We start from the raw sequence: 25,310 nt of genomic DNA, 5'->3' as shown, positions 1-25,310 counted from the left end.
TGAATGTTATAAATCATATGAATCCTCACTTGTCACCAGGTATCACCCTCAGTACATGTTACACCATAACCACAGAAGCAGTAATGATAACCTCATACAGGGCGGAACCCCTGCCCTCCTATTAACTGGGTTACAGTAATCCTATTGAGTCTGGCTACCATAGAACAGACAGCTTGCTGATGTGACACGTAGGCTGCAGGAGTACCTGCGCGCCTACTACCGGGAATGCAGTAATGTAGGTTGTTTTCCTAATATGCAGCAAGTTTCCAATCGGGGGCCTCCATTGAGGACACCCCTTCTAATGCCTCCATCAAGGAATAAGTGTTGCCAAGATATGTGTTTACCCCTTTTAGGAACATCCCACAAGAGGAGAGGGAAACAAATTGCAGGGCAAACGCGTGGAGGTCTCACCCAGTTCTCCCCATGCTTACCTCACCACAGTAGCTCCACCGCAACTGCTGAACACACACTGAAGCACCCTTTTAGGTAGGACTTCAGGGTGAGAGGCCACCCGCTTGTAGGCATGCATCAACCTTGTTCTCAATACCGAAACCCAACCGCCTGCAGTCGTGCTGTGTAGAGACGGGACTGATTCACTTTTGGACTTAAGGCAGCCCACTAAAATGGGGACCATCCTGGCATCTAGGCGAAGCAGCAACGCAATTCCTTCCTCAGAGCTGCGGGGGTTGGACCCTGGCAATCGGTCTCGCCATGTTTTATTTATTTATTTTTAGCATTTATAAAGCGCACTGTCACCTATCAGGCATCCTGGCGCTAACATATAAGTGCACAGTGAGACTAATGTTCCGGAGAAATGTCAGAATAACCATATTATGAACTGGGAAAGAGCCAAGATTTTAGTCTCTTCCTAAATGGGAGGAGATCCACCAGTTGTTTCAGTTCCAACGGAAGCTTATTCCATAATCTGGCAGCACAGGTTCCTAAAGATCTAGCTCCTGATTTTATTTTTTTGAATCTTGGCACCTTCACCATTCTGGCTGACGAGGAGCGGAGACTTCTCTCAGGTACATAACAAGCAAATTTCCTCTGCATAAGTTCCTGTCCAGACCCGTGCAGGGCCTTAAAGACTATGGAGAGGGATTTAAACTGGACTCTCTGCAGTATCGGGAGCCAATGCAGCTCCGACAGAGCCAAAGAAGTAGAGAAGCGTCTTGACTTCCCCTAGGCTAGTTTAGCTGCTATTGTTTGGATCCTCTGGAGCCTATCTATTAGATATCTTGGAGATGCCAGCAACAAAGCATTGCAATAGTCCAAGCTACTTAAGATGGTGTTTGAACTACCAAAGCTCGAGCATGAGTTGGCAAGAGCGGGAGAATTTTTCGAAGGACTCTAACAATAGCAAAACAGCTCCCCACTGTTTTATTACCCTGTGATTCAAGCATCCGCTTATTATTAAACATGATACCCAGATTCCAAATCTTCTCGACAGGCATCAGTGGGCTTGCTGTGGCTAATGGCCAAAAGTTTGAGGGAAGCATAGGATGGATAAGGCAGCAGAGAGATCGGCCTATAAATTTTAGGGCAGTCTGGATCCAGTGTTGCCTTTTTTAAAAGAGGTGTCACCAGTGCCTGTTTCCAGCTGGTCGGTACCACTCCACTAAGAAGGGATTGATTGCAAATAAGGCGGACTATAGGGAACAATTCTGCTCCCAACTCCTTCCAAATTTTATGTGGCAAAGGGTCCAGAGGTGATCCCGAGGAAAAACCTAAGGCCACATTACCGAATTCCTCCACAGTTGGTATCTCAAACTCCACTAGGGTATTCATGGTCTCTATCTCTTCTTCTCTAGCCTCCTTTTTTTATGCCAGTTGGATGTGGTGAGCCAGTAAGCCGTTGCACTGCAGCTATGCCTCTTGTTACAACAGCAAGGGGCGGGGCTGGACTAGCAAGTCCCTCCTTGTCACTCGTGAGAAGGGTACTCAGTCCAGGTGGCACACCAGGACTCTGAACAGCGCAATCGGTGGACCTAAGAAGCATCTAAGATGCTCTGGCTTAGTGAATAACACCAGCACATGGAGCACCTAACAGCTTTCCTCAAGCACTGTTTACACAGCAGGGAGCATACAGTAACAGCTTCCGGTTGCAATACACGACAGCTGACGGATCGGGCAGAAGGCCCAGTGCTGCCCACTTCAAAGAAGCATCCTCCACAAGCCAGGGTTGGAGTAAGGGGAACATTCTATTAACTGCCCAATGAAGTGCTCAGCATGCTTAGCTCACGGCCAAGCATCAAAGGAAACAAAACGCTCAACACGTGCTCCATTTGTCAAAAGGTGAAGAACAGTCCAGTCCTTCTTCTGCTCCAGACAGAAGCAGCAACTGCAGGCCGACCCACCCCACACACATCCAGGGGCAGTGCACCTTGATCACCTCTCCCAGCACTTCCAGGCAGGTTCCTTTTTAACCCAGCAAGGATCTTTTGAAGTCTTTGTTTTCCCTGAGACTTCCAACAGGAGGCAAGCTCTACATCAAGCCCTTGGAGATTTTCTCAAGCAGAATACCACAGCAGGGCAAAAACAGTCAGCCCATTTCCTCTGCCACATATAGAAGCAGCAACTGCAGGCCAACCCACCCCTCACACATAAAAGGGCAGCGCTGTTCACACAGCTCTTTTTCATGGCAGGGTCCTCTTGTTTCCAAATGTGATCTAAACTTCTGGGGTTCTAGGTTCAATACTTATACCCAAATTTCTCATTGTAGTCTTTGTTTCAGAGTTCCTAAGTTCAGTACAAACCAGTTCTGTGCTCCCTGGTCCAGCTTGACCACAGGGGGTGGAGACAGCATTGTGCAGAGCAGACACAGTCTATTCGGGTGCTTGTTAAAACTCTTGTAACTACTCTAAATGCAGAAAGGTCTATTCAACCTGGCGATGAGTCACCCATGAAAGGCAGGTCACACCTCAACTCCTCTTGTGACTGTCTAGTATTGAATGCACACCCCCAGCACCTGTCACTCAAAAACCAGATGATGAATACACAAATAGGTAGAGGCACACAGAATGGTAAAGCAAGAAAATGCCCACTTTCTAAAAGTGCAAAAAGAACAATTGATTGACAGAATGAAGAACAATGTCATACATTCACTCCAGTACAGAGATCTGGGCCTAAATCCATCGTTTTTTTGCTCACCATGCCATTCCAGTTTAGACCCAGCCATATGCAAATCAGTCTTGACCCTGTGCCCAAATGGAACAGTCCAGCCCGAACTGCCAGGCCAGGTCCACCTCATTTGGGGTCATCAATCTTGTTGTTCAGGCCTGCTAAGTTCCAGGATAAAACTCGTAGCCTTGGGCGGTCAAGAGAGTTGTTTTTTTTGGCAACTGGTAGGGAGGACTGTGGGGGAGATGCGAGGAATGATGAAAATGGTTGGTTATAAGTCAAGGTCTTGTTTGGGCCTTCATGGGTATTCCCTGGTGAGCCGCTCATGCTCCCACAGGTTACCCTTCCCCTAACAACGTACGGTTCCCTGCATCATTCTCACGGGACTCAGTTACGAATGGAGTTTCACCCAACTGGCTTGGGCCTCAAGTCAATCCACTCCTTCAAGGCTACTAAATCTGTTTACTGTAGGAATATTGTAGATTTGTTGCCTAGGCCAATAATGTTCTACAGCAACTTTGTTGTAACTATAGTTTTCGTGTCTCCAGTCCCACCCACATTGCCTTGTGTCTTTGTAGAAACTCTCAGGGAGATAAAAATAGCCCAATGGGAGGATTAGAAATGAACCCATTTTTCTCCCATCCTCTCTATTTGGAATTTCTTACACAACTCGGGGGTTTCTAAACTTAATCACTATGCAATCACCTTTCTTGCCCTTGGGCCTCCAACCTAACCATCCAACTCTATGTGTGGTTAAAATCTCTTCAGCTTTGTCATACCGGAAGTACCTATGATTCGCTAGCCGGTGCATGCATTTGTTTTTTAATTCTTGGAGTGATTCATATTGTCCCTTTCCAAGCTCAGGGATACCTGCCAGGATGAGGACATATGGGGTTGATGCCGGTGGAAAAATAATAACCGGGGGGGTCTGAAAGGGGCTAATGGTTGTTGTCTCTCTAAATTTAATGCTTGAGTAGTTGGACGATTATTGTGTTTGGAGGTTGGAATGGTCTTTATGGAGTTTGCAGTTACCTGGTCTCTAGGGCCAGTGTCCAATTCAACGGTCCTGTCAACTGCCCCCCAGTTTGGTCCAGTTTGGACCCAGCCATGTGCAAATCAGTCTTGACCCTGTGCCCAATGGGAATGCAAGCACTGTCGAGTGGCGGAGGCTAAAGCAACATGAGGGAGGAGGGCGGGTGGTAACAAAATTGACAGCAGAAGGATGAGGGGCCAAGCAAACATTAGGGGGAGGCATAACAGACAGGGGTGGGGTAAAACGGAAATAGGGGTGGTGGGAATGGACGGCGGGGTGTTGGGAGAAAAATGGATGGCAGGGTGGGTGGAGACCGTACAGTGCCATGCACTTTATAAGAGTGCATAGCCAAAAATAACAAAAAAAAGTACCTGGGCAGCACACGGCAATACAAGGACACTGGCCGCAAACAGGAAGCTGTGCTGGGTTCATGCTCCATGGCATGGACACAAGCCCAGAAAAGACTGTAGCGGGCGGCGAACAGCTGACAGGAAGTAGGAGGTGTGACTAGTAAGAAGCAAGGGAACCAGAGTGAAGTGGAAGCGATCAATGGTAGGTATTGGTAAATAATGGACGGGCTCTAAGCCCTTTTTAAAGCTTTTTTATTACAATAGCTTTCACTGACAGCGCGTGTACACTATAGGATAAACCTAAAAAGTCTATGGCTACTATAAACAAGCATTGATAAAGCGAATGCATGCATCTTTAGCACACTGTTTCAAGAAAAACAGGAGGGCATCAGCAAAAGAAGCCAAAATGTACCTAAGTCCCTCAAGCCATTTAATGTAAGTACTGGAATGGAGGCAGAACGATACACTCACACAGCCAATAGCGTTAGGTTAGAGGTGTATGCCATGGGCTGAGTCAAAATGTGTTTGAAAAAGTCTCAAGCCAATGCCTGAAAGAAGGTGGTCAAAGATAGCCAATCGTTGCAATGGGCAGCACCAAAGTCCAATCTATATATGATGTTAGCAATAGGTCTGTTTGACAGCTTTGCTTTGACTCAAAGGTAGGCACTCACAGCTGGGAACAGCAAAGAACATGCCAGCTTCTTTACTAATCCAAACTTGCTTCTTGGTACTTCAGCACCACCAAATGTGCTGGGACTCTTTGACCTCCCACGGTGCACTGAGAGACCAGTGGGTCCTGTATAGAAATTGTTTCTGATTTGTTCACACCAGCTCACAACATAGGTAATTTTACCTCACTAATCAAAATCCTCCCCATGTGAACAGGAGCCCAGCAGATGACCTAGGTAACTAGATGTCAATGTATACATAAATGTCCCCTACTTCGGGTGGCTGGGTGTTGTAATGCATTGGGAGCTAATTCAACTGCATATTTCGAAGACACTATAAAACATGTTGGCCACATAATTCAGACGGTCTCAATCAAGATTGTTAGGGGGATTCCTTTTTTCAAATATGTATGGTTTGGCTAGGGAAGCACGAGGTTACTCACACATTTTCCACAATTCTCGCTTGTACTATATGTCCTACTTCACACAGATTTTTGCATGTTGGTTTTCACGTTGAAGTCATGACTTTCACACTGATTCCAAGTTGTGAGAACATAGATCAACCTTCTTATAATTTCAAAATTTCAAGGAAACAGTTTTAAAGATAGCTCGAAAGATATCGTCACATCCAATTGACAGCCTACCACCATTCGTAAGGTTTGGGAAGAAAAGCGTTGTGACTGATTAGATGTAGGAAAAGTGAAATTCTGCAAACTATGGGTATAGCATTAATAAGTCACATTTGTGAAAAGCGGGATACTCCACAAACTGTGTAAGGCCAATAATCAGTAACGTATGAAAAGTGTGAAACTCTGCAATCTACAGGTAGACCAATAACTGATAACACATATGAAAAGTGGGAAAGTCTTTAAACCACGCATAGGCTAATAATCAGAAATACATAGGAAAGTCATCAAACTACAGGTAGGCCAATGTTCTGGAGCTGCGCAACACAACGCTCATGTAATATAAACGTTGTACACTCCTAGATGTCACCATGTTCTACATTCACATGACAGGAAAAAGACTTGGCTTGAGTGATGCTTTATTACTTTGCACAGGTTTTTATGAATCACCTTTTTAAACTTAGACTATGGACAACAGAAAAGAACTTTACTTACATGAGCATCTTTGAAGAAGTAGATAAACTGATCCCTCCTGTCAAAGAATGCAGTGTCGATGGGGCTGGGAATTTTAGGAAATCCATCTGAAATAAGCTTGGGATACTGGTTTCCTTGACCGTCTTTGATGTATGCCTGATCATTTTCGCTGTCATATCTCCAGTACTGAGTGCCTAGCAGAAGAAAAACAAAACGCATATTGCAACCTTTTATCTATGTCTAAAATATAAAACTCTTCTTTACGTATGGATTGTGTTCAGTGCCACGTGTCACCTTTTGGCCATCTCTTTGTGCAATGCTGAAACAACTCCCAAAATAACATTGGCGAGTAAGTAAGATGTCTGACATAACCCACTCTGCAGTCAAGGAGTAACTAGAGAATGATCTTACATTTGCCACCAACAAACTCATAACACACATTACAGGACGTCAGAGGGATGATCTCAATCCAACCAGAGACATGGCTCCTCTTAAATTTGAAGAAAGCTTGTTCGTAGATGAAGAAAGTCATAAAGAAAGTGTGCATGCCCAAGTTTTAGTTAGTATCACAAGAACCTAACTGTTTCACACTGTTGAATTGCTTTTGTTTAATATCCAAGAGGAATGCCCTGCTTGCTCAGAAATATGAAGCAAATCCATTTAAATAGAACCCAGAAGAAGACTATCGTGAGAAGCCAAAGTACGGTCCATTTAGGTCATCTGAAGACACCCCAGACATCCAAGTTTTAGACCCATGGATGTTTTATCAGGTTTTTCTTTCAGGTCTCTGGACACAGGCTATCAACTCTTCCTTTGATATGATCAGTCGATACCCTCCTTGTGATGGGACCTCAAAGTGATGCCAGTCGTAAGAGTTCAGTTTCTAGAAATCTCCTACAGCGAAAGTAGTCTGGTTTTGCTCTGGGTCATGGGTTAAAAGAATACTACAGCCTGGGGCCCTGAACTCTCAGGCTTCTCGTGTGAAGCCTTGTTGGAGAAAGATGTTAAGGGAGGTAGATTACAGGGTTCTGACAGTGTAGTGGGGTGCCCATTTCTGAAGGACCTCGGTTCCTTTACCACAGCAGGCCTAATGTGCACTAGAACGCTTTACATTTGATCCTAGAGTCACCAGTGGTGATCTTACAAAGCTGGTCTGATATCACCACTATCACTCTGACGTGGTCATCCACTGATAATCATGACTGTTTTCAGCCTCATTGTGTACACAAACCGAGTAAGCTTCAGCTTTGACCAATTTCCCTTTTTTGGTGATTGGCTATTTCAGTGATGAACACAGTTTGTTCATTTGAAAGAAAAAACAAAACATACGGTACTACAAGCTGAACCTGCTACCACTGATGGGAAAATATCTAATTAAACTGATAAAGTATTCAAAACCCTTTGCAAATTTTTTCCAATCTTGTTCCAAAGGTAGAAAACAACACTCAACTCTCCTGTCCCCAAATACCAAGAGCAGATATCCTCACCGATCAGTCCAATGACTGCAAACAAAAAATGATAAACATCCACCAGTGCACCTCTAGGAACCCATCAAATCACCTTACAACCATTAACAGGGCCAGCGACAGAGATGGGGTTTCAATATCAGATATGCGTATAAGTGCCTGCAAGTCACACATGTCCTATTCACTACCTTAAGAAACTTCCCAAACAAGCCACCAAATAAGTGCAATCCTTTAGGGGACCAAGTGCAGTTACTATTCCTCATGGCACCATACAATCAGCCACACTGACCCCCGGTACATGAAAGTACACTGTTTGGGATTATGACATAAATTGATGTGCAGTGGGCAAGATGCTGTGAAGGTGAAAAGAAACATTTCACAGTACATAAAAATACAAATTCACAAAATGATATCCTACAAAGAATGGTTTTAACTCCATCTGTGCTTTAAAAGTTTTATGTTAAATAATAAAGGGGCAGTACGGGTTATTACTGACGGATTACATGTACACTTGACAAGAGGATTTCCTTACATTGATGATTTCTAGGGAAGGTCTGTGAATAAAAATCAGGCATTCACGAGACTTCAACTAGACTGTGACCTTCCTAAATGTGTCCTACGTTTAATAGTAAAAAAAGAGATGGAGGCCAATGTGTATATTTATGCAACTATGAGCTACAAGACAAATTGACTTAAAAGGGACGTGGAAGGAGTATCAAGAACCTTGCACTGTGAAATGTTACCTCTACTTTGGGATAGTATGTATCGTGCAACTCTTTTACATCCTCTGTTGGAGACTTCTACTCAAGACGCACTCCTGAACCCACAGTTTTCACATGATGTATGTCGCCAGTTGACTTACCTGCCTTCAAAACAGATACTCTCCCTAGATTCCATATTTTTAATCAGTCATCTTTGCATTGTAGAAGAGTTTCACCACTTTAAGTGGTCTTGTGAACGTTGCCCCTTTTCCGTCGTAGTGGGAGCTTTCTAGTCAACCAATCACCACATTTGACCTCCAAAGGGAGCACACTGTTCCTCTCATCATAGTACTCTTTCCTCTTATTTTGTAGCTCTAGCTCTCTCAACTTCATCTCCTCGTTCATTGATTCATCGACTTGAGCATTACTACACTTCATCCAACCCGGGACTTTAGCGTCAGGTAACCTTCCTTTTAAAAGTTTGAAAGGAGACCTCCCTGTCACCTGGTGAAGGGTCAACATATACACCACAATTTGCTTATTGAATTCATCTCTCTGGGGTAAGGTCAGCTGAAGGTTTTCATTTAGAGTTTTAGAAAGCCTTTTAAATATACCATTCAACTCCAGATGGTTTAGAGTGTATTTCATACATCCTTCTGTGGTCAAGCAAACCTTTTCCATACCACACTAATCTCCCTCTGCACCTACTAAGCATCCTGGCTCTACCAGTCTTGAAAGACAGTCTGCTGCCTTGTAGGTGGCCTCAGGAATTTACTCCATCCTAAAGGTATGCTCTTGAAGACTGATCATCCATCGCATAATTCCACTCAAGTCTACCTCCTCCCTTTCTTCATAAAACCTTCCTTTAACAGCTTGTGATCCATTCCGTTGACAAAGCTTCTTCCCACAAAAATCTTCTAAACTTTTTGATGGCCAAAATGAACAGAAAGAGCTTCTTTCGGAAGTGCGGCATAATTGAGCACAGCACCATGAAGGGACCTTGAAGCAAAAGCACTTGTCACTTCACCGACAGTGTTTTTTTGGATGAGATGTATGAGAACAGCACCTAATTCTTTTGTATTGGCATCTGTCGCTACAATCACTACAAGTCCTGGCTCAAAGGATTTGAGATTAGAAGCTTTTGCCAAACTCCTTTTTACTTTCACAAACTCCTCTTCACATCCTTCCTCCATCTCACAAACAGAATTCTCTTTCAATAAGTTACTAATGCGTTCCGTCTTTTGAGACAACCCCACAAAAAATTTGCTATAGAATTCCATCACATCCAAAAAGGAATTACTTTCTTCTTTTACTCTTCGGTAGAGTGAGTTTCAAAATGGTTTCCACCAGCTCCTTTTTAGGCCTTTCTCCTGAGGCAGAAACTAAATTACAAATGTAGCTGATTTCTACACAATCAAAACAAACGTTCTCTGCTCTCAATGGCAACGCATGTTTTCTGAATTTAGCAAGAACCATTCTTACCCTATCATTGAGCTCTTCCTTTGAATTCCCATAACCTAAAGCATCCCCCTGATAATACAGAACTACATTAAAGTCCTTCAACCTGGACACCACCACCCTCTGCAAAAAAGATGCTGCAAAGCTCAAACCAAAAGGAATTATTTTAAATTTAAATGCACCCATGGGTGTTCAGAGGTCAGTTACTATGAATCTTCATGTAACCTAATGATAAGCTGATGCCAAATCTAATAAGCTGAACATCTTAGCCCCTGGCAAAGCAGGGGTTTCGTATGCTGTACTCGCCGGTGGTGTGAAATAAGCTGAGCGCACACTTGATGAAAATCAGTTAACTTTATTCCAAAGACACATCAGCCACAGTCTGCAACACTCAGACTAATTCAAATGTACTGAACACAACTACTTATCATGCATGGAATTTTAGACTAGAATAAGAACACCTTACCAGAACATTGAGGGTGAGGGAGGTACCAACAGTGGAAGATAACATACTTCTGGTCCAGTTTTAATGCTTGCATTGACCTTTATGAGGAATTACTTGACAAATACAGTCCTCTCTGTCTGCTCCTACTGGCTGCCTCGTTATCTTAGGTATCAACCCTCCAAGTGTTAATACTTTAAACCTAGACCTATTGACTTTGCCATGGCTGTTAATAAATATGTACCTTTCATGTCCTTGCCCCCTCCCTCTTCTTTGTCTGTCAGTGCTGTGAAGTGGCCTGAAGCATTACATGCGCTATACAAAGAAGCGACATGAGACAATGCACATCCTCTGCTTACCTTTAAAAAAGTATGTGGCATCTTCTGTCCACGTCCAGACATGCACAAAAGCATCAATGCCTCCTGCTGGGATGCCATGCCATCCTAGGCTGACTGTGATTGGATCTCCATAGCGTGTTCGGTTTTTGCGATTCTCGTAGAGCCAGTACCAAGCGTTGCGGAAGAAGTAGGTGTTGTATCTCAAAACGAGTTCTCCATACTGATTCCTCTCTTTCCAAATCCAGTCAAACACCGCATCAAAAGATCCTTCACATGTCCCTACAAAAAGCATGAGTTTTTTTAAAAGTTTTACTTTGCAATTTGTAAAATCCACTTGCCATTTTATTGGCATTTCACTATGCTTTTAGGATCTTGAATTCTTGTAAACCTCCCCCAAAAAATCATAGTAATATTGATATATTGGGCAAATTCACAAAGATCTTTAATTAGGTGCGTTAACTTAACTAAATAATGCCACATTTTCAGCTAATGGAAGTGCATGTTACAATATCATGCATAATTGAACAGTATTCACATACACTTACTTTTCTAACTCTTTGTCTGCATAAAGTAAACAATGCACATCCTGCATAAGCATTGACTAAGGAAACACGTGGAATTTATTTAAATTTCACCAGGCACTTTTTCATGTAGAAAAAATTACAAGTATCACCCCTTCCTCACTTCCTGAATAAACTCGGCAGATAGGTGCACTCCCCTACACTTTCGAGAACGCTGAAAGCACTCGTCTACGAAGCTCAAATATGCATCATACAGATGTCATAACATATTCAGGTTAGATTGATTTCAATGTATGTTGCGTGCCAAGATAAGCGCATGTTCCAGATTGGCATCTTATTTTCCACTGCTTGTCCTTAGCCCTTCCCTAGACAGGATTCACGTTTGCACACACATGTTTAAAACACGTGAAAGATACGAATGTGCATGTTGCATGTGTTAACGATATAAAAATACACTTAGGTGCATGCCTTTAACTTTTGGGAAGCGTTCGCATTACTTACTAAAAATACTTGTGAATCGGCCCCTAGGGGGCAGAAAGCACTAAGCACCACATTCCAACCTAGAAGTACTTTGATTCGGTCCTACACGGGAGTTTGCGCACGATCTTTGACAATTTGGGTCCCACTAAATTGAGTAGGATAATTGGTACTGCTATTGACAGCACTTTGAAACAGTAGAAGTACAGTTTGAAGTGCCATATAAAACAAGTTGTTAGTATTATTGTAACTGGGACTCACAGGCGCATAAGAAAGTGTCTTCCTGTCTGTGCACATGAAACAGGGGGGCATATTTACTAGCCCCCATCGCCACATCACTTTTTTTAACGTTCCTGTGGCGATACGGGTTTTGATTTATTTACAAGGCACTGTTAAGCCACTTAGGGGTATATTTTTCAAGGAAATTGACGGAGCGCGGCGTTAGCCTTCTTGGCTTAACGTCATACTCCTCCACTTTGGAAACTCAGGGCTGCACCGTATTTACAATAATACGGCGCAGCCCTGCGTTTACCCCTGCGCTGGCGCTAATTTGAGCTGCCTACCGCCAACCCAGGCACCCTTGCACCAGAGTGCAAGGGTGTTGTGCAAGGGTGCCTGCGTGGTGGGAATGTTTGTTTATGTGCATGATGGTGTCTCATCCTGCACATAAACAATCTTAAATGACAATGTGTAACTGCTATGTGTGCTGCTTTCTGCAGCACACAGAGAAGTTGCAATTCGTCATTTTTTTTTAAATGATCGTTTATGTGCAGGAAGGGACACCCTCCTGCACATAAACAATTATGCATGGCGTTTTGCTGTTTCTATGTGTGCTGCACAATGAAGCACACAGAAACAAGAAAAACAAGGAGAAATGAAGCATTTCTCCTCGTTTTGCCATGTTTTTTTCTTGTCTTAAATTTGGTGCTGCACCATATTTATGCCACCCTCGTAAATATGGGACAGCATCAAAATCAATGGGTGTTGCGGCGGAACGCCCACCGCAACACCCATTGCCCTCCCCTTTAATGCTAAGTATAGCTGCAAGGGTGCCTTATTTTCAAGGCAGTGTTAAGCCACACTGCCTTGTAAATAAGGCGAAGCCCGTATTGCTACAGGAACGTCAAAAAAGTGACGTTCCTTTGGCGATAGGAGCTTGTAAAAATGCCCCTTACCGTGGCTTAACGCTGCCTTGTAAATAGTCACCCTTTCACACTATCTTAGTGTGGAAGGGGAGGGCAATGGGTGTTGACACGGTGTTGCGGTGGGCATTCCGCTGCAACACTCATTGATTTTGACGCTGCCTCATATTTACAAGTGTGGCATAAATATGGGGCAGCACCAAAATTAAGACAAAAAAAACCTGGTCTTAACATGGCAAAACGAGGAGAAATGCTTTATTTAGCCTCATTTTTGCTGTTTCTATGTTTGCTGCACAAAACAGCACACATAGCAGTTACAAATCGCCATTTAAGATTGTTTATGTCTAGGAAGGGACGCATTTCTGCACATAATCAAACATTACTACAACGCAGGCACCCTTGCATTATTGTGCAAGGGTGCCTGCGTTGGCTTTAGGCAAATGCAATTAGCACCAGCGCAGGGGGAAATGCAGGGCTGCACCATATTGTTGTAAATACAGTGCAGCCACACATTTCCAAAGTGACGAGCGCTGCGTTAAGCCAAGAAAGCTAGCGACGCGCTCCGTCGCTTTCCTTGTAAATTTACCCCAGGATGTGTTGGGCTGAACAGTGTGCAGTCAACCCCTCACTCCCAAAAAAACAGCACCATGGTCCACCCGCTAGGTCAAAGGCAAAGCCCTGTAAACGCGCAGTGTGCTTAACGGAAGAGTCAGTCTAGAATACCTCCCTCACGGCCTCCAGCACGCGTTGCCTGCAGTACTACCATTGTACTAAGATTGAGGCCTGCCACGCGCCAATGTTTCTCTTATTAAGAGTTATACAGGCATTCCTAACAATTTCGAATATTTCCACCAGTCCTAACGACAATGTAACGGTGTATTTCATGCTCCATTAAAACGAAACTAAACGCAAGGCATAGGTAATGCTGCCATTTATTGTTTCCAGGGTTGGTGTGAAGGTTGAAGGAAAGAAAGTGGTTTTTAAAAAAAGCATTAATCAATTAATTATTATCTAATCCGTTCCACTTTTACAAAGGAATGTTATACCCAAGAAGAATACTTTTGTCTGGTAATGGCAAGTGCTGAATTACTTGGTTTGATGTGAATAAAAGGCTACGCCGTAACCACATACCTTGATTCTGAGAGTTCTTGGGCGTAGCGGGCGGTAAGGTGATGTAATTGAGGAAGGAGGGAATGTCACGTTGTGCGCTTACTAAGAATTTTCATATTGGTGTTCGTCGCAATTTAGTGTGCTCAGAGGCGAATGCCCACTGTGCCCTGCGCTACTTTACATTCAATGGCTCCCGTGAACACCAGATCTAAATGGCTGGCGGGGGAAGTCACAGAGCAGCAGTTCACATAGAACTGAAAGCACGCGATTAACTCACTGCGAAGAGAAAGGGAAAATAACAGAGGAATAGGTCACCGTGACATCACCAGCATGTACACAGTACATAGAGAAAGGATTGTCTGTGTGGGAGAAAAGCAAGGACATGCTTTATTTCAAGTCTATAAAACATATCCATATGACAACCACGTATCCCTGGCCTCGGCGTTGATGACACAAAATATATTTACACGTTTGAACAAGTTCATTATGCTGGGGTCAAGGTACCCATATAAAGGTTACTCAATCAGTAGACAGTTATCCATCAAGCACATCTCTTCCACGCATAGTCAAGTCAAGTCAAGTCATAAAATTTATATAGCGCACTACATACCCAGAGGGTTTCAAGGCGCTTAGGAAGGGGGGGGTGATTATTTGTCAAATATCCACGTTTTAAGCTGCTTTCTGAACGCTAGGTGATTCTGGGTGAGGCGAAGGTAAGCGGGGAGTGAGTTCCAGGTTTTGGCAGCCAGGTAAGAGAAGGATCTGCCTCCCATGGTGGTCTTGTTGATGCGAGGTACAGTGGCGAAGGCTTGGCTGGAAGAGCGGAGTTGGCGGGAGGGGGTGTAGAAGGACAGTCGAGAGTTGAGGCAGTCTGGTCCGATGTCGTAGAGTGATTTGTGTGCGTGGGTGAGCAGTCGGAAAGTAATCCTCTTATTGACGGGTAGCCAGTGGAGATCTTTAAGGTGACCAGAGATGTGTTCGTTGCGTGGGATGTCTAATATGAGCCTGGCTGAGGCGTTTTGGATTCGTTGTAGTTTATTCTGGAGTTTAGCGGTGGTACCTGCGTAGAGGGTGTTTCCGTAGTCCAGTCGGCTCGTGACCAGAGCATGGGTGACTGTTTTCCTTGTTTCGGTGGGGATCCAGCGAAATGTTTTTCTGAGCATGCGAAGAATGTTAAAGCAGGAAGACGATACGGCGCTGACTTGTCTGTTCATTGAGAGTGAAGAATCCAGGATGACGCCAAGGTTCCGTGCGTGGTCTGTCGGGGTGGGAGCATTTCCGAGGGCTTCTGGCCACCAGGAGTTGTCCCATGCAGAGGGGGAATTACCTAAGATGAGGACCTCTGTTTTGTCTGAGTTCAGTTTCAGACGGCTTTGTTTCATCCATTCGGCGACTTCTTTCATTCCTTCGTGAAGGTTAGTTTTGGCGGTGCTGGGGTCCTTGGTGAGAGATAGGATCAGTTGAGTGTCATCTGCGTAAGAGATGATGTTGAGGTTGTGTTGGCGGGCGATGGCCGCGAGGGGGCTCATGTATACGTTGAAGAGGGTGGGACTGAGTGAGGATCCTTGTGGTACGCCGCAGATGATTTCAGAGGCCTTGGACTTGAATGGTGGGAGGCGGACTCTCTGGGTTCTTCCGGTGAGGAACGAGGTGATCCATTCCAGTGCCTTTCCTTGGATTCCGATGTTTCTGAGGCGTTGTAAAAGGGTGCTGTGGCAGACAGTGTCGAAGGCTGCAGAAAGGTCGAGGAGGATGAGGGCGACTGTGTCTCCATTGTCCAGTAGAGTTCGAATGTCGTCTGTTGCTGCGATGAGGGCGGTCTCAGTGCTGTGTTTGGCTCGGAAGCCAGATTGTGAGGGGTCGAGTGATTTGTTGGCTTCGAGGAAGGCGGCGAGCTGGTTGTTGACAGCTTTCTCGATGACTTTGGCCGGGAATGGAAGAAGCGAGATGGGGCGGTAGTTTTTGAGTTCGGTGGGATCTGCTGTTGGTTTTTTCAGAAGGGTGGTGAGTTCAGCGTGTTTCCAATGTTCTGGGAAGGTAGCGGAGTTGAAGGAGCAGTTGATGACGTCTCGGAGGTGCGGAGCTATGACGGAGTCTGCTTTGTTGAAGATGTGGTGAGGGCAAGGGTCTGTGGGGGATCCAGAGTGGATGGAATTCATCAGGCGGATGGTGTCCTCAGTGGAGATAGGGTTCCAGGCGTTAAGGGTGTTAATGGGGGGAAGATGGACAGCTGATGGTAGGGTGGGTTGGCTTCCGGGTTGGTTGTCAAAGCTGTTGTGGATGTCAGCAATCTTGTTGTGGAAAAAAGAGGCTAGGGAATCGCAGAGGGTTTGAGAGGGGGTGATGTCGTTGGAGTTGGCCGAGGGGTTGGAAAATTCCTTGACGATGTTGAAAAGTTCCTTACTGTTGTGGGCGTTGTTGTCAAGTCGATCCTTGAATGCTGTTTTCTTGGCTTTACGGATCAGTTGGTGGTGAGTACGGATGGCGCTTTTGAAGGCGTCTTTGTTGCTGGTGGATGGGTCTTTTTTCCAGGCTTTTTCAAGGGAGCGGCACATTTTCTTGGATTTCTTAAGATCATCGTTGAACCATGAAGCCTTTTTGCTGCCAGGTTTGCTTTGACGTTTCTTCAGTGGTGCTAAGGTGTCGGCGGTGTTGGATAGCCAAAGGGTGAGGTTGGAGGCGGCTTCGTTGGCGTTGGAAGAGAGGGCTGGGGAGGTTTGAAGGAGCGATGTGGAGATCTGCTCCGTGGTGATTTTGTTCCAGTTTCTTTGTAGGGTTGGTTGGAGGTGGTTGGTGGGTTTCGGCTTGTTGTAGGTGAAGTGAACGCAGCTGTGGTCAGTCCAGAGGAGATCCGTAGTGTGGCTGAATGAGACATGGTTGCTGGAGGTGAAGATGGGGTCGAGTGTGTGACCTGCGATGTGGGTGGGGGAAGTGACCAGTTGTTTAAGTCCGAGGTTGGCGAGGTTGTCTAAGAGGGTGGTGGTGTTGCGGTCGTTGATCTTTTCAAGGTGGAAGTTGAGGTCTCCCAGAAGGATGTAGTCTTTGGAGGGGAGCGCGTGTGGGGTGATGAAGTCCGTGATGTCTTCACTGAATTTTGCGCGGGGTCCTGGTGGTCTGTAGAGGAGGGTGCCTCTGAGTGTGGTCTTGGGGTCGATGTGGATCTGGAAGTGAAGGTGTTCGGAGTTCACGAGGTTGGCGTCAGAGCTGGTTGAGATGCGGATTGATTTCTTATGGACGATAGCGATTCCTCCTCCTGTATGGTCGGTGCGGTCCTTGCGTGTGATCTTATAGTCTTCAGGGATGGCAATGGCGATGTCAGGGGCGGAGGAAGCGTTCATCCATGTTTCCGTTAGGAAGGCGACGTCAGGAGAGATGGTGTCTAGTAGGTTCCAGAGGTCAATGGCGTGCCTGTGGACCGAGCGGGTGTTGAGAAGGATACATTCTAGGTGGTTGGGGTTGGGAGTCTGTGTTGTGGTCGTAGCGGGGATGTTGGCGGTGCCGATGAAATTGCAGGAGATGCAGGAGAACGGTCCATGGGTGCGTCCCGGAGCGGCTTGGACGCAGTTGGGGGGGCGACCGGGGTTAAGGGCTAGGAGGGTGGCAGCATCGTAGGTAATGCGGTGGGGCTGGGCAGCGCGAGGGGCAGGGGGTATGGCGCTGGGCGCGGTCCAGGCGCGGACGGGCGTAGACGGGCTTACCTTTGGCGCACCTTCGGCGCGGATTGGGCGCGGACGCTGCGCGTAAACGCTGCGCGCGGGAACTACTGTCATATATGGATAGTGGAAGGGGAGGGGCGAGGGCGGCTCAGCTGGGAGGCGTGGCGGGCTCAAGGGACGGAGCACAATAACAACAAGCACAAAATGGAGGGGAGGGCAGGGCGCCGGGGGCTCTTACAAACAATGCGCAGGAATGGTCAATGAATGAAAACAGAATGCAGACGCTTTAAATATGGCAAACTAGTTACAATGCAACTTAGAGATAAGCACGATATGAAAAACTTAACTGCATGCGCTTTTAAATCGCCAAACTCGGACACAGTGCAGCGAGAGTAATAAGCAGGTAATGAAAAGCTAAATACTGAATTCACACGCTCTAAATACGCAGATCTTGGAGTCAGAGCAGCATAAGAATAACGATACCACTTTCAGAGGGAGCGCAGGCAGGGGAGCGAACACTCGAGGCAGGAAGCGAGGAGTGAATCACAGCGCCGTGAGGACAGAGGACGCGTTTTAATGTTAGTGGGAGGGCGGCTCAGCTGGGAGGCGTGGCGGGCTCAAGGGACGGAGCACAATAACAACAAGCACAAAATGGAGGGGAGGGCAGGGCGCCGGGGGCTCTTACAAACAATGCGCAGGAATGGTCAATGAATGAAAACGGAATGCAGACGCTTTAAATATGGCAAACTAGTTACAATGCAACTTAGAGATAAGCACGATATGAAAAACTTAACTGCATGCGCTTTTAAATCGCCAAACTCGGACACAGTGCAGCGAGAGTAATAAGCAGGTAATGAAAAGCTAAATACTGAATTCACACGCTCTAAATACGCAGATCTTGGAGTCAGAGCAGCATAAGAATAACGATACCACTTTCAGAGGGAGCGCAGGCAGGGGAGCGAACACTCGAGGCAGGAAGCGAGGAGTGAATCACACAGGAGTAAGGGTCATGGTGCACCCCCCCCCCCCCCGCCCCTTGTACGCTTATTCGGTGAGTAAGCCAAGATTCGCCCACTTACATCTTTAGAACCACAGTTCTGTCACCCTCTGTGCTGACTTCCGAGTGAGACCACCTCACCCTCACACCCACCAAATGTGGGCATCCTGTGAAGTCAGGCCTGCCACATCCTTCCCCTTCTCAAGATAAAGTAAGAAAAAACTCCTCCTTTCCTCTGCTCAGAGCTTCCTGAAGGTTTTTGATTGAATCACAGTGTGGGTTTATGAATAACTAGTGAAGTATATGATCTTTTCCTACTAGTCCTGACTGGTGTTGAGCGAAATACTGAACCATTTCTTTAGCATACGGTAGTAGTCAAATCACTTGTGAATGTAATGCGTTACAAAGTTAGGGACGCCATCTCCAACAATCGAGAACTCTCGCTACTTTCCCATCCCTTCACTTTTGCTGCAATCCTCTTTCACCACATTTAAGCCTTTAGGGGCAGATTTATGAAGGCCTTGCGCCGCCGGTGCGTCATTTTTAACATGGGAAAAAGTGACGCACCGGCGGCGCAAGGCCTTCATAAATCTGCCCCATAGAGACCAAAGAGATGCTCAGAATCCTTATCAGGATAAGAGCACCTAATTGGCTGGTTCAAACGAGCTCGCTCACATACCATCATTTTTGCCTTTACTCGCTGTGGATATCATCATAAATATTATACATGCCACTCCTCTGAATTGAGCCATCCTCGGCCTTCTGAAATATAAAATCATCTCCAGCATCTACCCCTTAAAAATAATCAGAGGATCCAAGGTTCCTGGTGAACTACTGATTTTATTTTTAGTCTACTCTACCCCAGAAAAACCTTGAAAAAGGGCGCCATGAGACATCTTCAAGAGTATGTCAAATTTAACCATGTTCTCTACAATCACAAGTCAGGGTTAAGTCTCGGATGAGGGGCCGCAGGTGGAGCAAATCTACCCTGGTCACCATCAGAGAATTGTTCCCTTTTTTCTGAACGAGGACAAGAAATTGTACTTTTCAACCTGTCAGTCCCCAACAATACAGGACCGCGAGCCACCACTACAAAGGTTTGACAAGTGTCTGGGTTTGTCAAGTCTGCTTTAGTGTCAATTCAATTTTTTCTCACTAACTAAAATTAAAACAATACAGACTGGGTCAGTGAAGTTATCCTCTCACATAGTGCCATGAGCCATATCCCATCACTCCTCCTGCTCATGACTCCTGCTCAACATGTACGTGCCCACGGATGTTGCACATTGAACAGTTTAGAATAATCTTCAAAATGAAATGAAATTCCACTTACAGCTGGAAAACAGACCACCATCTCTACATGCCTGGACTGTGTGTTTCATTTAACGAAGGAGAATCCCTTCGGCATGAACAGACCTAAAGTGTTATGATGCGTGAAGCAGATCCAGGTTTGCTGCCTTTCATGTGGCCTCATACCATGGATCCTCTCCATTAGCCTCACTGGCAACAAGGAACCTGCGGGTACTTTTCCACTCTGAGCTTTCATAAGCTTCTCAAGTCAGTGCAGTGATCAGGGATGTAGACGTGCCGCTCTTACCACTCTAGAGAATCCTACCAAAACCCCAAACCACCCAACCAGCAGAACTATGAGTATGGTCCACTTTGATTAATACAACATCATCTACACATGGCTCCCAAAGAAACTGACACAAAGCAACTTATCGCAGGTGACTTGGAAGGCCCAACGGTATGTGTTGACTAGATTGAGAACTGGGATAGTCCACAATCTTGTGGCCTTCCCCCTATTGGCCCATGCCCATGTGATAACATTTGTTTACAAAGCACTAAGCACTTTCTTTTGTTTTGTCAACTGTATAAATACTTGCGGATTGCTTATCTTAAACCAGTGTTTGTAAAGTTTGGAGTTAGGACTGTAAAAGACTCCATGAGACTGCTTTTTAACCTTCAACACCCTGATGTGTGTTTTTACACAGCTACCTTCCTTTTAAAATCAATTAATGCTAGGAAAAGTATGCAGTTTTAACCATTATTAACTGATCTGTATAGTTTGCGTTAGTATGGCCACCGCTTTTCTTAACTGTATTTTTGTATGTTGTGCTTTTATGGACTTGTTTCTTGTTCTGAATAAAGCTTTATGAAATGAAAAATGAAATGAATGACACAAAGCAATGGCTACCTATAAAATCAGGGTGCCAGATTGTGCTTGAAGCTCAGTAGAGACCATTAAAAAAGAGCCTTAAAATGGATGCATTTTAGGAACATTATAGTCATTGAGAATTGTGTCTTTTGATGTATGTTTTTTTAAAAAGTGTTGTTAACATTTTTCAATTCAATAAAGTCTTTATTTCGATTATTCATCATAAAAGACAAGTTCATCCACTATTGAAACAAGTACTTCCACACTTAAAATGCATCATATAAATATTATACAAAATTACTACTCCTATCATCATAGATTATTAAATAGATAAATGTGCATAATAAAAAGGCATCTTAAAAAGATATTTGGATAAATAAAATTTTGTGCAGACTTAGTTTCAACAACACGTGCTAAAGAGGAAACAGGTTGTCTGCGTTACAGTGATAGGGCAATACAGATCATAGCTCAGACTCCTAGAAAGTGGGGCCCATCTTGACTCTATGCACTGCTTTACCCCCATGTTTGGTGCAAATGGCCCATGCCCAGCTCAGAAACTTTGTCACGCCAATCACAACGAGGGCGGTGGTGTCTGATTTTAAGATTCTGCTCGCAACCATCGCCGACCTTGTATTCATGGACATGCATACTGGTTTAAGCCATTTTAACCTAGGCAGGTGGTAAGCAGGACAAGCAAATAGAAAGTGATCTATGTTCTCAATGTGATCCTGACAGAATATACACTTGTCACATCTATCAGGGTTCCATTTACATGTAAAGCATCTTAATGGCAGCGTGCCTATTCTTAACTGGTGGTAGAGCTTCCGATCTTGAGGCTTAGTGATAAGATCCCAGTAGGCTTCCATAACGGTCTCGTCCTTAATATCAAGGAAATCCCTAGACAGTGACTGCCTTATGTGGGAAGAGTATCTCTTGGTTTTGACCATTTCCCAATATGCTGCGCTAAAGGTCTTTTTAGGTGGAAATTCCATGACCTCAGGATGGTCCCTTAAATTACTCATACCCATTTCAGACAGTGAGAACCTGATGTATTCCAGCCATGGGATCTATGTGATCGGTTCAAACTCCTCACTTCCAGTAATGCCTTGGCATAAAGGGAAAGTTCCGGTGTGGTCCAGAGACGCCTCCAGAATGCCAAGGGTCTATAGCGCGCTACATCTTCAATGGTGGGACAACCCAAGTCAAGAAAAAGTGGTAAAAGGGGCGAAGATTGCGGAAGGCCGACTATCGATCTTACAAACTTATTTTGGGCTGAAGTAAGTGGGAATAAATTGCTAAACCCCCATAATTCGGCTCCATATAATATAGCTGGGCTAATTTTGGTTGTATAGATTTTTAGTATGGGGGCAATGGGCTCGGTTTGGGAAAGCCTGTGTTCCTTAATCAGGGCCCCGGCTAGCTGCGCATGTTTTAATGCCAGCAACTCGACTTGGGGCTTCCAGCTTAGTTTACTACTAAATATCACACCCAAGTAGGTAAACACGTCGGTCTGCTCCAACAGAGCCCCATCCATGTAGACACTGGCTTTGATGGTCTTGGATTTATGGAGCACCATAAACTTTGTCTTCCCTACGTTAACCACTAGCTCATGTATGTATGTATGTATGATTAGACAGATTTTTATCTATTAATAAACATATATATTTTATATAAATCTGCTTTTTATAAGTGCTTTAATGCGTTCAGAGTGAAATTTGAGACGTGTTGGTTGATCGAGTGTCTTGAAGGCATGAATGGTATGTAACAGGTCATTGCCAAAGGGAAACCTTTTTTTTTTTTTTTTTTAACTTTGTGGTTTCTTATGATCAAACACAAGCAGATGATGGACGGAGCGTTGAAACTTTTCAGACACTCACCCCCAGTCACAGATCTGGGTTGAATCCATCATTGTTCCTTAGCTCACTTCCCCATCCCGACCCAGCTATATGCAAATCAGTCTTGACCCTGTGCCTCATGGGAACAGTCCAGCCCGAACTGCCAAGCCAGGTCTTCCATGGCCCGGAAACAAGCATCCTGGGACCGGTTTTGGGGTAACACCCCCTCATCAGCGAGGCTAACTTGAATCCAGTGGCAAAGTGAGCAAGGGACCCATGTCTGAGCATACCCTGCCAACTTACGGCAAACAGAGCAAACACAAGGAGATGATGGACGGAGCGCTGTAACTTTTCAGACACTGAGCCCCCTTCATAGATCTGGGTTGAATCCATCATCGTTTTTTATCTCACTTCGCCACCCCAGTTCAGACCAAGCTATATGCCAATTAGTTTCGACCCTGTGCCACTGGATTCAAGCTAGCCTGGCTGATTAGGGGGTGTTACCACAAAACCAGTCCCAGAATCCTTGTAAGGTAGAACAATTGTTTACCTTTTGGGCATGGACCCAAAGGTGTGTATGTTTACTGAGAATGGGATTGAATTCGTATTTAAGTTGTTTTAAGAGTATCAGGGTAGCTGGGCAATTATTTTGTGGGTAACAGAGTTTTTTAGTTTTAATTTCTGAGGTAAATTATTCTAGAGATGACTTAGTGATTTTGTTTTTATATGACATACAACATAAGATTTGGCCTCTACAATAGCATTTCAGGGAGTCCTAGAGGGTAACCGGAGAGGATACAGAATTCTGATTTATCTGAAGGAATTGGGAAATTCATCTTGGAGTTCCTTGACCGCTTGTGATTCTTCCAGGATCTCTAAAATCATGCACCAGGCTTTTGATTTTGGGGGTTGGGGAGGAGATGGAGTTGTAATGAGATAGCTACAAAGTCCGAAATGATGATCGGTTCTATAGAGGTACAGGCGGAGTGAGGGTGGAGAGAAGAGTCAACCAGTAGGTAATGAATTTTTGAGAAAGTGTTATGAGAAGGTGAGAAAAAACTAAAGTTGCTACCAGAAGGATTTCAGATGACTCGGCGTAGGGAAGGGACAGCAAGGGACAGCGAGTGGTGGAGATAGATTAAAGGGTCATGGGAAGAGAAGTCGCTCTCCATATGGGAGACGAAAGACTAAGAAGACGAGGTGTAGGGTTGTAGGTGTCACCTGCAAATACAAGCAGTAAGCTATAACTACGAGAAGCAAAAGGAGGGCACAAGCCCGCTGCTACAATTGTAGAACAACAAGATGCATACAGATACAAACAGTTGGGCCCCGATAGGCCGTGAATGTGAGTGAGACAAAGAAAAAAAATGTGAACAATAAATGTGAGCGAGGAACATAAAGATCCTAGACTAACTTATCTTATGTGTGTTTTAAACCATCAACAAGTATGGTAGTACATGGGTACGATCATGCATAGAAATATGGAGGAGTAAGTGGAGACTTTGTGAGGTGTCAAGGAGCATTAGAATGCAAATGTGTTGTAGCGAACAGACGTATTGGGAGCTTGAGGCATAGTGATGCGTCATGAGGGAGCGCACCTGGCATAGTGAGGCCCAGCATAGGTGATGGGGTAAAATTATGTGGAGTTGCATGCCTGACTTATTTTGACAGATTGGGTGTAGGGAAGCAAATTAGGGAGGAGTGGGATACGCTTCGAAATGTAGGGGATATGATAATAGCAGAACCTGTTGCAGGGGGATGATCATAGGAGCATGGAACAGGTCCAGACCGGATAGCCGGCAAAGATATAGATCACGTGAAAGCTACCGATACCCATCATGGGCACTTTGTTGTGCTGGTGGGATGGGAACCGGGGTGATCGGTAGTGTGTACGTGCTGCATAAAGGTCAATAAGAACATGGTACCGCAGACCGTGGTATGCAGTGGTTGTACTGCGTGGGTCATGTATGAATTGTATATGGGTCAAGTGTGGGTCATGTGTAGTATGTTAGGGGTCTGTGAGAAAGGTGAAACCTGCAAGGCAAAACAGTCAAAGCATTATAGGCGATATAAACATTAAGGTGTTTTAGGGCGATAGGTCAGATTATGTGATCACATAGAATAGTATGTGGAGACACAAAATATCGTAGAAAAACTGCAAAGGATTGAGCAAATGGAAAGAGCATCAAATGGCCTCACCCAGGGCCACTTAAGAGTGCCTTCCATGTGAGTCTCTATAGTGCTGTCCAGGAATGCCCGTAGATTGATGGGGCCAGAGAACATGTGGGTCTTGCCTTGATAAACTATCTTGAACTTGGGTGGGCCAATGAAGGAACATTGGATCGCTCTGTCTAAAAGTGGTTGTTTGAGGGCTAGAAACCCTTTCCTCCTGATAACCGTATCTCTGGAATAATCCTGAGAAATGTTAATCTTTGCGCCGTACCAAAGGATTGACTTGGTCTTTTGCATATGTGACAGGATGAGTTCTGTCTGCTGGTAGTGCAAGGGTCGAAAAATCAGAGCTCATTGGGTGGACATGTTTTTAGGTGTTTGGGAGGGCACTCTATGGGCACATTCAATTTCAAGATCTTTGCTGAAAGTAATAGCCTGGTCGACAGATTCCATGTTTCAAGAAAGGCGATCGCTGAGGGTGCTTTGTCTACCAGATCATCTGTAAGGCCAAAGATTCTGAGGTTACCCCTCCTATTGCGATCCCCCAATTTGGTTAGTTTGCACTT

General features: G+C 45.0%; 1 protein-coding gene across 1 annotated transcript in view; it reads right to left on the bottom strand.

The window, feature by feature from the left end:
* The window catches only part of MMP21 (matrix metallopeptidase 21), a 100,356-nt gene that overhangs the window by 22,302 nt on the left and 52,744 nt on the right, over positions 1-25,310 (bottom strand). Inside the window, exons 5-6 of the mRNA XM_078641150.1 lie at positions 10,698-10,955; positions 6,293-6,465 (exon numbers count right to left, since the gene is read on the bottom strand). Coding sequence (XP_078497276.1) covers positions 6,293-6,465; positions 10,698-10,955 — 431 coding nt within the window. The remainder of the gene's footprint in view (positions 1-6,292; positions 6,466-10,697; positions 10,956-25,310) is intronic.

This window comes from Lissotriton helveticus, chromosome 5_1 (assembly GCF_964261635.1).
Source record: "Lissotriton helveticus chromosome 5_1, aLisHel1.1, whole genome shotgun sequence".
NCBI classification, from domain to species: domain Eukaryota; kingdom Metazoa; phylum Chordata; class Amphibia; order Caudata; family Salamandridae; genus Lissotriton; species Lissotriton helveticus.
The sequence above is the reverse complement of the archived record's forward strand: the minus strand, read 5'-3'. Positions and strand labels throughout refer to the sequence as shown.